At 38.1% G+C, this 17,138-nt stretch overlaps 2 protein-coding genes across 5 annotated transcripts; one reads left to right on the plus strand and one right to left on the minus strand.

Annotated features, from left to right (window-relative positions):
• The first annotated feature begins 200 nt into the window (after positions 1–200).
• Positions 201–9,633, plus strand: LOC106142744 (zinc finger protein 239). Of its 4 annotated transcripts, none has more exons than XM_013344616.2 (6): positions 201–325; positions 979–1,133; positions 1,753–1,869; positions 6,180–6,314; positions 7,214–7,342; positions 8,088–9,633. In XM_013344616.2, exons 2-6 carry the CDS (start codon positions 1,010–1,012, stop codon positions 8,891–8,893), a joined length of 1,311 nt encoding a protein of 436 aa, XP_013200070.2. In that variant the 5' UTR covers positions 201–325; positions 979–1,009; the 3' UTR covers positions 8,894–9,633. The 4 variants fall into 4 exon arrangements, with proteins under 4 accessions (XP_013200070.2, XP_013200073.2, XP_060808210.1 ...); XM_013344619.2 differs by lacking the exon at positions 201–325 and adding an exon at positions 398–512; XM_060952227.1 differs by lacking the exons at positions 201–325; positions 979–1,133; positions 1,753–1,869 and adding an exon at positions 3,138–4,369 and having other exon boundaries at positions 6,173–6,314.
• A 2,285-nt stretch (positions 9,634–11,918) lies between these two features.
• On the minus strand, positions 11,919–16,988 carry LOC106142743 (zinc finger protein 570). The gene is made up of 7 exons (XM_013344615.2): positions 16,748–16,988; positions 16,135–16,269; positions 15,397–15,571; positions 14,579–14,674; positions 13,732–13,842; positions 13,311–13,427; positions 11,919–12,966 (listed from the first exon to the last, which is right to left on the minus strand). The coding sequence occupies exons 1-7, from the start codon at positions 16,853–16,855 to the stop codon at positions 12,284–12,286; spliced, it is 1,425 nt and encodes a 474-aa protein (XP_013200069.2). The 5' UTR covers positions 16,856–16,988; the 3' UTR covers positions 11,919–12,283.
• Positions 16,989–17,138: the final 150 nt, after the last annotated feature.

Consider the following 17,138-nt stretch of genomic DNA (forward strand, 5'->3'; position numbering starts at 1 on the left):
GATGTGTTTAATGGTGTGTGGATGTGATTAATAGAAAAAGACGTTTTTGGTTGCCGATACGAATTCAAACCACAGAAACTGTCTGAGATTTAATCGAAAAGCCTTAAATTGGTAATATTAATGCGTACTTAACTTCAAGTTTTGAGCGCTGACTTACTCAAAAAAGCACTAGATCTAGCGGCGAAATTGCAAGGTTGGCAACATTTTCTGTTGTTTTGTCACTTTTCAGGCAGATTTCAATGTTGTCAAACAAATGGATTTTTTAATTTTCCATTGCAATTATTTAATATGAAGTATCTAAAGTTTAAGACCCTAAAGAAACCAAGTGAGTACAAAAAGAAAAACATCGCTTGCTACGTTAAAGTGAGGTTTACAATCAATCAACAAATTATATGGTTGTCAAAAAGTGTTCCCAGCTCCGCAAACGTACATTTTAATAACTTTATTCTCTGTTTTAAACAAAAGTTGTATTATATGTTTGAAGTGGAATCCTAAGCCCTTATCACGACTAAGTTAGGCCCAGTTTTGAAGCAATTAGTGAAATCGGAATAACGTAAAACTATATAAATATCATAATGTATTTGTCGTCATTTTGCAACACACGCAGTTTTCTGCACATAAAGCTGTCAAATTAACTCGAGATTGTACTTACTTTTATTGTTTTTTCATATGTATCCATATTCATCCTTACATATGTATAATAAATCCGTAGAAGAAACAGCGTAATAAGGGAATGTCATGTGAAAGAAGTAATAGGAAAAGAAAAGAGTATGTTAAGATGGTTTGTCATGTGGAGAAGATGAATGAAAGCAGGCTTACCAAGCAAATATACGAAGAGAGTGTGGAGGGAAAGGTCGGAGTGGGAAGGCCTACATGAACACATCAAAACTAAAAATATTCAAAATTTTTATTCATTATTGTAGGATACTTCATATTGTTACACGCTTAATAATTGTCATAATTTGTCAAATGCTTCAGATAACAGTTCCCAGCTAAATCAGTGCCCGCGATGGACCTGGCTGGTGGTCATTGTGGATCTCTGCCCGGCTCTGTGGGTCTTCCATCACCTCGAGTGAAGATTGAAGTTGAGGTAGAACCAGATGTCAACTCGTACATTAAAAATGAGGATGACGGTGAGTTTAGGCCAGTTTTTGGATATTTTGTTTTTTCGTTTGACATACACATATATAGTCATGTCTATATATCTTTCGGCGTAGACAGAGCGGATATTATTGAAAAACAGAAAGGCGAAGTTCAGCTGTTTGGCTTAGCAATGGAATTGAGATTCAAATAGTGACAGCTTGCTAGCACATCGCCTTACAGAGGAATCCCAAGTTTATAAGCCTATCCCTTTTACGACATCCATCCACAAGAATGGGACCATTCCGTCTCTTTCCCATGGATGTCGTAAAAGGAAAAAAAGGGATAGGCTTATAAAATTGCGATCCTTTGTTTTAGGCGATGGGCTAGCAACCTGTCACTATTTGGATCTCAATTCCATCATTAAGCCGAGCAGCTGAACGTGGCCATTCAGTCTTTTCGGGACTATTGGCTCTGTCTACCCCGTAAGAGATATAGACGTGACTGTATGTACTAAAAGTACCCTTTGTCCTTCTCCAGACTTAAGTATATATACTCAAAATTTCAATAAGATTGTTTTAGTAACAAACAAATAAACTTACTTCCGCATTTGTGATGTTAGTTGGGATTCTGATTTTAGTAAGGGCAATATATAGATACGAGTATTTTCAGATTGTTCGCAGCCACCACACGGGCCATTCACGTTTTATCACGACGTGAAATTGGAACCTAGCGACGAGGACCCGGACCTCAGAGAGGCGCCCCCTCCCCTCCCTTTCAGAGCAGAAGGTAATTTTTGTACGTTCACACTTTACACACTAGTTCATACATAAATAAATTGTTGGATATTTAAATTTTGGCGCCTTCCATTACGGTGACTATGTGTCAATGTCATTTGTATCTTTTCTTCCCTTCAAAAAAATAAACGCTATACTGTGTGGCTGCATAAGTGTGCTCTTATTTAAATCATTTGATAATATATTTAAATTGCTTTCATATAATTAAAATAACATAAATACATGAAATCACACCTTTTTCCCGGAAGGGTAAGCAGAGACTACATTTTTCCACTTGCCACGATCTCTACAAACTTCCTTCGCTTCATCCAGATTCATAACTCTCTTCATGCAAGTTCGGCGGTTTCGGGTACTCTTGACCTGACTCTTTGCCAGGACGTCCTTAATTTGATCAAGATAGGTTCGTCTAGGCCTTCCCACTATATTCACACTAGTGTAGGTTAATCTTAATGATAGTTCAGTAACATAAATAGTTCAACATATCACGCCATTATCAGAAGCAGGCTTGAAAAGTCTTGAAAGGCGAGGCGTTCTGTTATATGGCTTTTTAATGGAATTGAAATTTAAATAGTGACATGTTGCTAGCTCATCGCCTAAAAGAAGAATCCCAAGTTTATAAGCCTATCCCTTAGTCGCCTTTTACGACATCCATAGAAAAGAGATAGGAGTGGTTCTATTTTTCTTGCCATTGATATATTTCTGATTATTTAATGTACCTATATAATTATAGATGCTACTTCAACTGTCACATCGGTAGCTGGGAATCAGAAACAAAATGAAAAAAAAACAACCAATGGAGAAACCAAGAAATGTGGTCAGGGGCCGCACCAATGTGATGTTTGTCACAAACGTTTCCAGCAAATATGTCGGCTGACAGTACACTATAGGACCCACACCGGCGACAAACCGCACGAATGTGACATCTGTCAAAGCAGATTTTGCACAAATACACATTTGAAAACTCACCGTAGAACTCACACTGGCGAGAAGCCTTACGAATGCGTCGTGTGTCATAAAAAGTTCAAACAGTCCAGTCATTTGACTAATCATTATCGGTCGCATACTGATGTGAAAAATTACGAATGTGATGTTTGTAGTAAGAGGTTCAAAGTTAAGAGCGATTTATGTAGGCACCGGAAAATTCACAGCGGCGAGAAACCTTTCACGTGTGACGAGTGTGGACGTAGCTTTGGTTCGAAACAAAGTTTGCCGCGGCATTTGAAAACTCATTGTAAAAATATTAGTTGAATGTAGATGGAAATTTTTTTGGGTCATATTTTTAAAAGGTTGAAGAAAAAACTATACATGAATGTTGGAATGGGATGTTACCTTGATAAAATCGGGGCACGTTTATGGCGAGAGATTTAGTTTAAAGTACTCTAAAGACGAGCCTGTGAAAAGAGGCATGAAAGAAGTATGCAGGGATCGTGGCAAGTGGACACGTATGGATGTGTCCGGTAGGCACGACTGACGGGCAGATCCGTCGGGCATATTTTTGTAGCATTTTTTAAAGTGAATTTTTTTTACTAAAATAAATTATGCAATTTAGCAGTATTTTCTGTTGTCTCCTCCCAATCAACTAAATATTTGAACAATTATAGGATGACCTCTACCATTGGGCAATTAGTTATTCATTTTATACGCTAACGCCTAAAACAACGTGCTGGATGAAGCGATAGAAGAATGCATGGGCCGTACAAAAATGTTATCTCTGCCTTCCCCATCGGGAAAAAATATGTGAGCCGAATGTGATTGGCGTACAAACAACACACGCCTCTGTCACCTCCTTTTAAAATGACTCGAAGAGGAATCAGCAACGAGTTTATTGACCCTTTGACAAGTGACAAGACTACTAAACATCAGTGTTGTCATCTTAAAACATTCGGCGCGAAATCTTGCAATTATTATTTAGCGGTCAGCGATCGAAATAATTGACTGGCGGCGAATATTTTATCTGAGGTTTTTACTTTCCAATAATATGCTCCCGAAGCATGACACCCGCGACGCCGTTTTTATCGCACGAAAACGGGACGACGATAATTTTTCGCGTGACAAAAGTTGCGATGCTTGTGCCTTGCTACAGAGTCTGACATTTTAAGATTTTATAGAGAAAAATTGGAATGTAAAAACAGAAGGTGCGAAAAAAATTCGTTGAGGAAGTAATATTTATTCAAACTATGTACTAATTGCCGACGAATTAATTAATGTTTTACCTACTCGAGTAAATTGTCTATATTGTTAATAAAAAGATAGTGTTATGAAATCATAGCCATTAATCAACGTTATAGCAATCTACCGTTTTATTATTTTTAGGTCTTATTTAGCGCTTTTTCATCAGAAACAGTTGGCAGTGCAAATTACACCCAACCAACGGTAGATGCCGGAATATTTACCATTTTTCATTGAATGAAATAAAACAATAAATAAACTGTGAGTTAAGCCCAAATTGAAGATAATTAACTTGGTTTTTAAAGATCTCAGTGTAAGGTGACGTAAGTACCAAATCAACATTGAGTTGTTTTATATTAATAACTGAAGATTCTTGTCGACGTATTTGATACTAATTCATTGAGTGATTTTAATGTTGAATACTGACACACAAACTCACTTTCACTTTTATAATATTATTGAGGATATTAATAGCTTTTAATCACGTGAAAAGTACCCTATGTCCTTACCTGTACTCCATTCTACGTATAATTTCGCGGTGATCAGCTCAGTCGTAAACACGTAAAATATGAACAATTAATAATTTTACTGAGATACGTGCTGAGAACTTATATTAGTTTGATTGCTAACCGATGCTTTTATAGTAATACAAGACAGCCAGGTAACCATTAACCAAAACTAAGAGGATACCTATGTATATACAACTAGTGATGTCATCTTCTTCCACCTGGCTTTAGTCCTGGTTGCATCCTCATCACTCTGAATAGGCAGCTGCTGTGCTCAGCGGTAGTACGCTTGTCTGTGACATTGGAGGTCCCAGGTTCTAATCCCGGCCAGGGCATGATGAGAAAAGCACTTTTTCTGATTGACCTGGGTCTTGGATGTTTATCTATCAATCAGTGTAATTTGTCCCGTATATATATATATATATATATATATATATATATATATATATATATCCCGTATATATATATATATATATACAGTAGGGCCTCGGTAATCCGGAGAGGCAAGGAGAGGCAAAAACAAGACCCTTGCCGAATTATCGAGGCATCCGGATTATAGTATGCCATAATTAAAAGTAATATACATTTAAGAAAAACAATTTTAATATCACATTATCATTCATTTTTCTTGAAAAAGTCTGTAATACTCTTCTGTTAATAATTGTACTTCATTTCAAAAGCTCGGTCTCGAAGACGATGGGGAAACATAACTTCGTGGGTATCCAATTCGTCATGTTCAGCCCATTTTAGAGCAGTGTTTAAAGCTCCTGCTGCCTCTGAATTACCCACTTTTTTGGAGGCGGGAACTTCAATGCTAATGCCCTCATCTTGCTCGTCTTCCTCACACATTTAAATTTACACTAAACAAAAGACTAACAACAAACGTTCATTGAAGCCCGCACCTACCCCCGCCCACTTCCCGCGAACCCGCCGGATTACAGCGATCACCGAATTAGCAACAGTCCGGATAACCGAGGCCCTACTGTATATGTATATATTTATAATAGGAGGCCTGGTACATCCTCAATTATTATTCCTAGTTTGGGTGAGTCAGCTTTTTTTACACAAAAGTACTACCATCTGACCTCCGCAACCCTTGCGGGGGAATCTAACCCTTATTGGATGATGGTAACACATCCACTTGCCTGACAGGTTCCCTCAGGATGTTTTCTCTCTCTGTAGGAGCATCGGTTAGCACTCAAAACAAATGTACCTACATAACTCATTGGTCCCCAGTGAGAGCAAAAATGTCCGGGTTTTGCAAACAAACCAACAGAAATATTTTTACTGTTTTATTATAATGTATAGATAACTTTTCATAATTAACTTATAATATAAGTATATAGTATATTTTTTATTTACTTATGTACAAAATTCCGGTAAGCGTCCCGCTATGACGCAAAAAAAAATGGTCACATTAACTATGGCCCATAAAAAATCATTAGAAACCACAGACAGAACATAACAAGAATTGCGAAAGAACTCTGAAATGGGCTCTACTCATACTCTCAGAAGATTTTCGAGAAACGCTTCCAGTTATTCCTAAGTCAACACCATCATCTCTGGTCACAAGTACAAATACTCTACAGACCATGGTGGTCAGTTTTATTTTTTTGAAAGTTTGCAGGAATCTGTGACGCGATGGACCGTGCTGATGGTCAGTGCGGATCTCTGACCAGCACGGCGGATCTTCCACTGCCTGTTAAAATAGAGATTGAGTTAGAACCGGATGTGGATGCTTATATAAAAAATGAACCATATGGTAAGTTTATTTGACGGCCCCTGTGGTGCAGCGGTAGTGCGCTTGTCTGTGACACTGGAGGGCCCGGGTTTCAAATCCCGGCCAGGGCATAATGAGAAACGAACTTTCTCTGATTGTTCTGGTTCTTGGATTTTTATCTATACAAGTATTTATTATAAAATATAGTATCGTTGAGTTAGTATCTCGTAACATAAGTTTAGAACTTACTTCGAGGCTAACTCAATCTGTGTAATTTGTCCCGTATATAGGTAATTATATTACATATAGCTGTGCCCGCGACTTTGTCCGCTTGGAATACATAGTTATTTTGGGCATCATTGAAGTCCTCAAGGATAAACAATTTTCCCCGTTTCTTTCACATTTCCATTATTTCTTTGATACTTATAGTTGCAGCGTGATGTTATATAGCCTTAAGTCTTCCGCGATAAACGGCCTATTCAACGCAAAAAAAATTTGTTCAATTCAAACCAGTAGTTCCTGAGATCAGTCCATTCAAACAAACAAACTCTTCAGCTTTATAATATTAGTATAGATAGATATCTATACATATAAACATATGTTTAATCATATCCCTTGCCGGGTAGACAGAGCTAACAGTTTTGAAAACACTAAAAGGCCACATTCAGCTATATGGCTTTATGGTAGAATTGAGATTCAAATAGTGACAGGTTGCTGCCCCATCGCCTAAAAAAAAGAATCCCAAGTTTATAAGCCTATCCCGTAGTCGCCTTTTACGACATCCATGGGAATGAGATGGATTGGTCATTTTCTTTTTTTTTTTATTAATTGGTGCCGGGAATTACGCGGCACTTTCTTGGAATACAATAAATAAAATACACGAATATGTGCAAAGGTAGTGTGTATGGGACTGTTGGAGTGAAAAGTCCTCATTCTTGCAGACTCTCAACAGTCCCCGACCGAGTCTTTCATGAACATCCATGATGTGAAATTCGAAGCTGACGAAGAGGACCCCCTGAGAGTGGTGAAGGGAGAGACAGATTATAAAGAGGGGGACGAAGGGACAGAAGGTATGTCAAATTCAAATTATTTTTTTTAAATAATTATTATAGGATACTTCATATCGCTTAATAATTGTCAAATCTTTTGGTTTCACAACATTGGTTGACGTCAAATAAATTACTTAAAACTAAGTTTACTGCCGCTTCCAAGGCGTCAGTGCAGAAGAAGCGGTAACAAACTGCACTGCAGCATTTTCTTCAACAACGTCAACTTCACAAATATCCAAAGTTAGAATACAATGTAGACGAGAGAATATGTGTGATGTCGTGTCGCTGCGGTATCCCCTGCGTCCCTTCTCCGCCCGGGAGCCCTATATTAGCGCCGGGCCTTCGCCTTTGGTCTAAGGAGGTCAACGTCTCGATGCTGACTCCAGAAGTCGTGCCCGACATTAGATGACATTCATCGGATTCATCTCATGATCAACTGAGTTAGCTGGGCACATATGTTTCTACTATTTCTTTCCAATCCTACTTGTTCTATTTATACATACATATTCACGTCTTTATCCCTTGCGGGGTAGACAGAGCCAACAGCCTTGAAAAGATGAAAAGGCCCCATTCAGCTCAATGGCTTGATGATGGTATTGAGATTCAAATAGTTGACAGCTGAAAGAACAATCCCAAGCAAATTAATCCCTACCCTTAGTCGCTTCTTACGACATCCATGGGAAAGATATGAGGGTGGTCTTAATCTTTAGTGCCGGTAACAACACAGCGCATAATTTGTTAATTCAGTTATGTCTTTTAATTACAGATGCCGCTTCAGATGACTCATCCGGCGCTGAAACACTGACACCAGCCGAAGAAATCGAAACCAAACGAAAAAAGCGCGATTTTCGAGTCAAGTCATCGAGCCAGAGTGGTCAGGGGCCGTACCAATGCGACGTTTGTCAGAAAAGTTTTATGAGAACCGACAGCTTGAGCCTTCATTACAGGATCCACACGGGCGAGAAACCATACGGATGTGACATGTGCCATTTGAGATTCAGAATCAAGAATCATCTGACGATCCACCGCAGAATTCACACAGGTGAGAAACCGTTCGAATGTGCCGTCTGTCACATTCGATTCGGTCAGATGAGCAACTTGACAGTACACTTGAGAACTCACACCGGCGAGAAACCTTACAAATGTGATATATGTCAACGCAGGTTCGTCGAGAAGAGCGCACTGAACGTTCATCTGCGCATCCACACGGGTGAGAAACCCTACGAATGTGATTTGTGTCACAGTAAGTTCATACAGAACAGCAATCTTGTGACGCACCGCAGAACGCACACGGGCGAGAGGCCTTATCAATGCGACGTGTGTGAGAAACGTTTTATAAATAAGAGTTATTTGTCGAAGCATCAGAGACTTCATACTGGTGAGAAACCGTTCGAATGTGATGTGTGTCATAGCAAGTTCAGTCGGAAGAGCAATCTGGTGAACCACAGGAGGACCCACGGCGAGGAAAAGCCGCACAAGTGCGAGGTGTGTCAACGTCGCTTCTATTACAGTTCGTCTTTGAAGCGGCATTCGCTTCGTGATCACAAAAAGCTGGGTAAAAAGCAAAAGTAGTGTAGCAAGAGCGATGATTATGGCTCGACCGCCACTAGGGAAGATCTTCCGCCAGGCTCGGTGTGATCTGATGACTGGGGAACAGCGCGACAGACGATGTTGAGTCGGAGGTCGTATTTATGCTCAAAAACATGAAATCTGTAATCGCGATTGAGATTCTTCGCTGCTATTGGCTGAGCGCGTCAATTCCTTAGCAACGATTGACAGTTGTGTGATTATCTGTTGTGACGTGTGGCGTAGAGATGTCGCCACAGTAGTTTTTTTTAAATCGTTGCGTGTCCACTCCTGATAAGTTCTGGGAAATAGATAAGATGGCGCTGTCGGTAGACAAAAGATGTAGTCTTTGCCTACCTCTCGGGGGAAGAGGCGTGGATATCATTCACGAGGAACATACATATCGAATTTCAATTTCGTTCTATCTTTTATTGTATACTAGCGACCCGCCCCGGCTTCGCACGGGTGCAAAATTCGGAAAAAATTATACATAAAAACTTTCCTCTTGAATCACTCTATCTGTTACAAAAAACCGCATCAAAATCCGTTGCGTAATTTTAAAGATTTAAGCATACAGACAAACAGACTAAAATAGCGACTTTTTTTTTTTTTATTGATAAAACTCGTGAACAGTCGAATAAGTAATTTATATTTGAAGTGACAAAACAAAATATAAAAGAAAATGTATACTTAAAAAGTTTGTAATAATAAATAGTTATAAATAGTTAACAAAAATTATATTTATTAAAGACTAACTGCAATTAACGCTGTTTTAAGCGTAGTCTTGCGTTTTATTTAGCACTTCTTTCTCCTTTTATTTCGCATCTCTTCCTTTCGGGGAAGACAGAGCCTACAGTCTGAAAAGAACTGAAAACCGCATTATGCTTATTGAATAGAATAGATTTATTTTTGGTACAAGGTATTACTTGTAGACATTACATCACTTAAATCTGACGATGATGGAATTGAGATTCAAATAGTGAAAGGTTGCTAAACTACGACAAGAAGAATCCCAAGTCTGTTGCCTTTCCCTTACTCGCCTTTTACATCCAGTGGGAAGATATGGAGTGGTTCAATTCTAAAGTGGCAGGAACCACACAGCAAATGATAAAAATAAAAGTACCTCATTTCATTCTGTAACATGATTTACCAGACACCATGTATAACTCATCGCTTAAAAGAAAAGTTAGCCTTTATAATTACATACTTAATTACAAAGTACCCGGTTGACCAAGCTTTGCTCGGTCTACCAGAGACGGCACTGATATAGTTTCTTAAAACATGGATTTTAAATTGTTTATAAATCTTGGGAACCGAGCTTTTCTCGAACCTAGGACCTTGATAAATCAATTCCTTGAGCCGAAAAGCCCCTAATCAGTAACTTTCATTCATGAAAATCGTTAAAGCCGTTTCTGAGATCCTGATTATTTATATACAAGAATTGCTCATTTAAATATATTAGATAGATAGATATCTTCTTGCGACGTACCACAAACACAGACATGTCAGGGACCACACCAATGTGATGTACTGAACATGACGTTGGTGTGGTCCCTGGCCACTCCACGTCGTTCTTTCTTCTTTTTTCTTTGTCACAGTCCAACATCTTCAGGAGTATTTTACAAGAGTCCAATACTCGTCATTGGCAAGTTATGTTCTTAACTTAACCCTTTCTCAGGACTTAATGAGATTAAAAGAAAAAAAAAGTATTGTAAAACTCAAACAATCATACTATATAGACTAGACAGTCTTCAGAACATTGTGACACGGGAATTTTATATATAAGACCTTACAACTAGTAGAAACCTATTATAAGAGATTATGTTTGTAACTTTATTTGTTATGGTTAATTTTGGAAGATACTGAACTGAACCTATTACGAAAGTTCTTTCACCACTGTAATTAAGGTTCAATATCTGAGGGTACACACATACAAATATCTGAGGGTATTTGAAGCTAGGTACGAACCACCGGCAAAGCCGTAACAGCCTGCTGGTTTGTAATAACTTTATTCTAATTGGCACTATGTGTACTTACTGCAGAGAATGTAAGCTTCTTATACACTACCTGTAGCTCTTCGAAGGTCAATCAAGCCACGGATGCCGACTGCCAGACAAATGCGTGAGACTGCGCTGGGAATAATTCTCGGCAGAAGGAACTTCCCATCTTTGTTGTTTATACCCAAATTTATAAAAATATCAAATGGTATATTAGAGGATAAGTACCTACATAGGAAGATGATTGACATTTAGTTTCGTTTAATTAAAAGTGATAATAAAACGGAAAATAGAAAATCAAGGCGTAGGGTAGGTTCGCATTTTTTGGTGCTTTTGAATGCTGCCAACTCTCTCCGTCGAGAAAGCGCTAAATCTGTCCCAAAAAAGTTATATTGCCAGACTTCTAATTCCAAGATAATTTCATCGGGCCATTTATTTATACATATGCACTTTTGAATATTTTGTTTTTTAAATTCAAATCTTCCAAAAAAGTTAAATCATAATTTGAAAACTAATTTGCTAACAGGAAATAGCGCTTGATTTTTTATTTCTAGAAATAAAAGGACCGTTTTGCACGTAATTTGAACGTTGATATCAAAGAGTATAATCACTATGTGCTGACATGACAGGGCCATAAGAGCAAATGCGCAAGGTTTAGCGCTAAAATTGCCAGGTTAACAACACTGAGTATCACTGACAACCGAATAAAATATTGACAGTGACATTTGCTTGTTTTTTTTCTAATTTTCTTTCGACGAGGGAAAATAAAAGTATTACACCATACTAACTCCTCGATTTTGTTACCGCAAAGTTTACACAACGTAGCAAACATGGCATACGCTGCTATTTACAATACATATGAGGAAGTGTGTTTGCCTGTCCGTCTTTCACGTTAAAACCACGAGGAGACGGAACGGAGGTCATGTACTGAACTTAGAGCTAGTGTGTAAATAAAACCAAGTTCATTAATAAAAAAAAATTTAATATGATTTCATAGATAACAAATTATTATTTACATTATGAAAGTCATTAGAACTTATTTTTATCATTCACATCATCGAGAAGTACTGGGAAAAGGATAGCTTTGAAAGTTGGCAATTTTAGGTTAAATGTATCTTGTACAAGAAGAGACTGCCATCTGACCTCCGCAACCTTCACAATTATACATGTATTCTCTTCTATATCCCTTGTAAGCCAACAGTCTTGACAAGACTGACAGGCCACGTTCAGCTGTATGGTTTACTAATGGAATTGGAATTAACAGTGACAGGTCGCTAGAACATCGTCTCAAAAATGAATCCCAAGTTTATAATCCCTTAGTCGCCTTTTACAACATCCATGAGAAAGATATTGACTGGTTATATTTTAAAGTGCTGGAAACCAGACGGCTCATTATTTATTATAGTACACTTTTGTCGCCAATGTGAATTTTCAAATGAAATTTCAAATGGTGTGATCTACTAAACCGACTGCCGCAAATGGCGCATTCGTGAGGTTTCTCACCCGTGTGCGTTCTCAAATGGAACTGCAGAGAATTCACTTCTCTAAAATTTTTCGGACAAAAATTACACTTGTACGGTTTCTCGCCCGTGTGCATCATGTAATGCCGTTTCAAATTATTCCTCCGGCCAAACCTTTTTTGACACACGTCACACTGAAACGGTTTCTCGTTCGTGTGGATTCTCATGTGACGGACCAGCGTTGATCTCTCTGTGAATTCACGTTTACACACATCACAATGGAATAGTTTCTCACCTTTGTGCATACGCAAATGATTTACTAAATTGCTGCTCTTAAAAAATACATGATTGCACACATGACATTCGTATTGTTTCTCGATTGTTTGTTGAGAAACATCGTTGTCGTGTTTCTCACCGTCATGTGCACATAAATGTAGTTTTAAACCGGTTTGTGAAGGAAATGCGAGGTCGCAAATGCAACATTTGTAAGGTTTCACGCCGGTATGTGTTCTCAAATGGTTGACAAAAAGATATTTATAATTAAAATCTCTGCGACAAACTTCACATTTGTAACATTCCCTCGGGTTTCTCGGCCGTCGTGACTTCGGTATTTTGACGCCATCTGGAATTTAACCAACGAATATTTTTGTTTTTAGTTTTGTTTACATAGTTTTTAAGATATTGGAATTATAATTTGAATATTAATTATTAATATTAAATCAATCCTTTAAATAACAAAGTTCCTTTTTTTAATTCAAACTTTTGCCTTCATAATTCAGCATATTATCACGTCACATACATCCATATAATCACGTCCATATCCTTTGCGGTATGGACAGAGCCAACAGTCTTGAAAACACTGGTAGGCCACATTCAGCTGTTTTATGATGAAATTGTGATTCAAATATTGACACGACACAACCAAAACATAAAAAATGAGTTATAATATTATATTAAATTATTTACCAACGTCACCGTTCAAAGAAGTCAAATTCTTCTTCTTTCTCCCTCTCTTCTGCACCAAGCTTTTTATTTTCTTTTCTTTCAATAAAACATAACTGTGCTCGTCGAAAATGTTCCAATCTGAAATTAATACGTACATAATAAATGTGAATCTAATTTAATTCTCCAAATCTTTCATCACGCGAACGTAACTGTGAATTCCTTCAAGAAAGATGAGATCTCTGCCCCGATACAAACAAATTGAGGATTTTCAAAGCAAACGTGAACAGACAGGTCACTAGCCCATAAAAAAGACGAATCCCAAGTTCATAAGCCTATCCCTTAGTCGCCTTTAACGACATCCATGTAAAAGATATGTGAGTGGTCCTACACTTTTTTTTTCTATTGGTGCCTGGAACCACACGGCACAAAAGACAAAACACACCTTCCCATATCGCTTCGTCCGCCGGAACAGAGTCACATTTGTCTCCATCATCAGAACTGACAGTTTCCACTTTCACACCGGTGACTGTCACTCGATAGGGCTCCGGGAAGTCTGCAAATCAAAAAAATTATAAGCATGTGTAAAAGACATAATAATAAGCGTGCGTTAATGTCGTTAAAGGCGATTAAGGGTATAGGCTTACAAACTTATAGATAGGATTCTTCTTTAAGGCGATGGGCTAGCAACCTGTCACTATTTGAATCTCAATTCTATCATCAAGCCAAACAGCTGAATGTGGCCTATAATTCTATACAAGACTGTTGGCTCTGTCATAAAATTTAAGTCACGTCTATATCCCTTGCGGGGTAGACAGAGCCAACAGTCTTAATAACACTAATAGGCCATGGTTCAGTAATGTTTGACTTGATAGAATTTCAACATACATACATACATAAAAATCACGCCTTTTTCCCGAAATGGTAGGCAGAGACTACATCTTTCCACTTGCCACGATCTCTGCATACTTCTTTCGCTTCATCCACATTCTGACGGCCTCTGTGGCGCAGCGGTAGTGCGCTTGTCTGTGTCACCGGAGGTCGCGGGTTCTAATCCCGGCCAGGGCATGATGAGAAACGAACTTTCTCTTATTGGTCTGGGTCTTGGATGTTTAGTATATCTAAGTATTTATTATAAAATATAGTATCGTTGAGTTAGTATCTCGTAACACATGTTTCGAACTTACTTCGAAGCTAAATCGATCTGTGTAATTTGTGCCAAAAAACAAAAAAAATTTTAACTCTCTTCACGCAAGCCCGTCGTTATTAAAGTAATTACAAGTGCACTCTACCTTCCTGTATTTCAATTTCTTGTTTAACAAGAACGCCGCCCGTCGGTATGTTATCGTCTTTAACGTACTCCGTACAGTCTGAAGCCTGTTCGCACACTACAAAGTTAAAAAAACTGTTATTTTTTTTAATTCAATATTAGATTAGGCATGTCTGTGTGGTGCCCGGCACCAATATAAAAAAAAAGAGAGAGAGAGACTCAGTCTCTTTTCCATGGGTGTCGTAAAAGGCGACTAAGGGATAGGCTTATAAACTTGGGATTCTTCTTTTAGGCGACGGGCTAGCAACCTGTCATTATTTGAATCTCAATTCTATCAGTCTTTCAAGACTGCTGGCTCTGTCTATCCCAGAAGGGATATAGACGTGATTAAGTATGAATACATACATACATAAGATCATGCCTTTTTCCCGGAGGGGTAGGCAGAGACTACATCTTTCCACTTATATGAATTCCATAGTATGAATGAATGAATGAAATTAGACAAATGCCTTCTGCAAATAGATTTTCAAAACACATTCCGAGCACAAGTGTAGACTTGTTTCTACATCCTATCCTACTAATATTATAAATGCGAAAGTTTGTGAGTATGTCAGGATGTCAGTATGGAGGTTTGTTACATTTTCACGCAAAATCTACTGAACCGATTATGTAGAGTATCGGGTAGGTAGCTGAAGACCCAGAATAACATATAGGCTACTTGTTATCCCAGAGATCCCGCGGGATTGATAGGGTTTCCATGCGGACGAAGTCGCGGGCACATACATAAATTTAATCACGTTTTTATTGCTTACGAGGTAGGTAAATAAAATAAAATAATACCATCAATCTCTGCATATTCCTCCGTTTCTATACAATCATTGTAACATGCAGAGTCAGTATCCTTTTTCAACTCCTCCGATGACGGAATAGAGTCTGAGTGACTTTTAGAGATTGTTAGGGACCCAGATAGACCATAAACATCATGGTCGTAGATTGATAAATTGTTGAGACTTATCTGTAATGAGGAAAAACTATTTTGAGAGCAATCTATACTATATATAATTCCTAGAAACGGGATGCCGTGTGGTTCCAGCACCAATAGAAAAAAAGAATAGGACCACTCCATCTCTTTCACATGGTCCCCTTGTCGCCCTTATGCTATATTAGTTATAAATTTTTAAAATAATTGAATGTATTTAGGTAACATTTAAGTGGAAAGAAAATAATTTAAAAAATATACAATCAGATAAATTCAAATTTTCAAGAACTAAGTTACAATTTTAATTGGATATCAGTTACCTCATTATTTTGCCGTGTGGTTTCGGGCACGAATAAAAAAAAGAATAGGACCACTCCCACCTCTTTCTCATGGATGTCGTAAAAGGCGACTAAGGGGTAGGCTTATAAATTTGGGATTCTTATTTTAGGCGATGGGCTAGCAACCTGTCACTATTTGAATCTCAATTCCATCTTTAAGCCAAACCGCTGAACGTGGCCTTTTAGTCTTTACAAGACTGTTGGCTCTGTCTACCCCGCAAGGGATATAGATGTGATTATATGTATATATGTATGTATTACCTCATTATATTGAAAAAATACATCACTCAGAACAGTCTCTGCTCTGGCGGAGGTTAACATTAGCTTGTGACTCTTCAGCAGCTGAGCGTGGCAGATATAACATGCTGTCACTGGCCTCCCGTCGGCCGTGTGGAGCTGAAATGTTCAAAACATTTATAAATATTTGACACTTACAATGCCTTCTCACTACATACTTACATATGACGATATTATATTTGACGGCCTCTGTGGCGCAACGGTAGCACTCTTGTCTGTGACGCCAGAGGTCCCAGGTTCTATGTTCTATATGTAAACCTGACTAGACATCGACATCTCCAAACCAACAAAAAGCTATGCTTATATTATAATTGTGAAAATGTGTTTGTTTGTCCGTCTTTCACGTCAAAACCATTGAACTGATTTCTATGAAATTTTGCATACATATAGTGTGTAACACGGAGGACATAGGGTACTTTTCACGCGAGCGAAAGTTAGTCAATAATCACTCTGTTTCCTATAAGAACAAATAAAATGTAATCACGTCCTTACGGGGTAGACAGGGCCGACTGTTCAAAAGGCCACGTTCAGCTGTATGGCTTAATGATGGAATTGAGATTCAAATAGTAATACTTACGGCAGTATCTGTAAGCTTTTCAAAGACGCTCTGCAGAGACCCAGCGATGGGTAACAATCGTACGTCTACCGCCAGGCAGATGCGGCACATCGCCGGGTATAGGGACATTTTTGAAGGTCTTCTTACTTTTATATCTTTGTTTGTTACATTATCAAAACATTACATTACACACTTTACGAAACATAACCTTCACGAAACAAAAGCACAGATAATGTATATAGTAATAAACAAAAGTTCACAAAACAAGGATTTTTTTGTGTTACCAACATTTCTGAAAATTATATTTTTTTTTATTGTAGAAAAGCATTGATATCAGAATATTCTATTTGCTTTGTGCCTTATAGCCTTGGCATTCACAGTTCACAGTGCCTTCTTGGAAACATTTACGTCA

Source organism: Amyelois transitella, chromosome 28 (assembly GCF_032362555.1).
Source record: "Amyelois transitella isolate CPQ chromosome 28, ilAmyTran1.1, whole genome shotgun sequence".
Lineage (NCBI taxonomy): Eukaryota > Metazoa > Arthropoda > Insecta > Lepidoptera > Pyralidae > Amyelois > Amyelois transitella.

Excerpts from the sequence above, each read along its gene's own strand:
- LOC106142744 (XM_013344616.2), top strand. The coding sequence starts at position 1,010 with ATGGACCTGGCTGGTGGTCATTGTGGATCTCTGCCCGGCTCTGTGGGT. Across the intron at positions 1,870-6,179 it reads CCTCCCTTTCAGAGCAGAAG|GAATCTGTGACGCGATGGAC; the intron begins GTAATTTTTGTA and ends GAAAGTTTGCAG. Across the intron at positions 6,315-7,213 it reads TATAAAAAATGAACCATATG|ACTCTCAACAGTCCCCGACC; the intron begins GTAAGTTTATTT and ends TCATTCTTGCAG.
- LOC106142743 (XM_013344615.2), bottom strand. The coding sequence starts at position 16,855 with ATGTCCCTATACCCGGCGATGTGCCGCATCTGCCTGGCGGTAGACGTA. Across the intron at positions 16,270-16,747 it reads AAAAGCTTACAGATACTGCC|CTCCACACGGCCGACGGGAG; the intron begins GTAAGTATTACT and ends TGAACATTTCAG. Across the intron at positions 12,967-13,310 it reads TTCTTTGAACGGTGACGTTG|ATGGCGTCAAAATACCGAAG; the intron begins GTAAATAATTTA and ends GTTAAATTCCAG.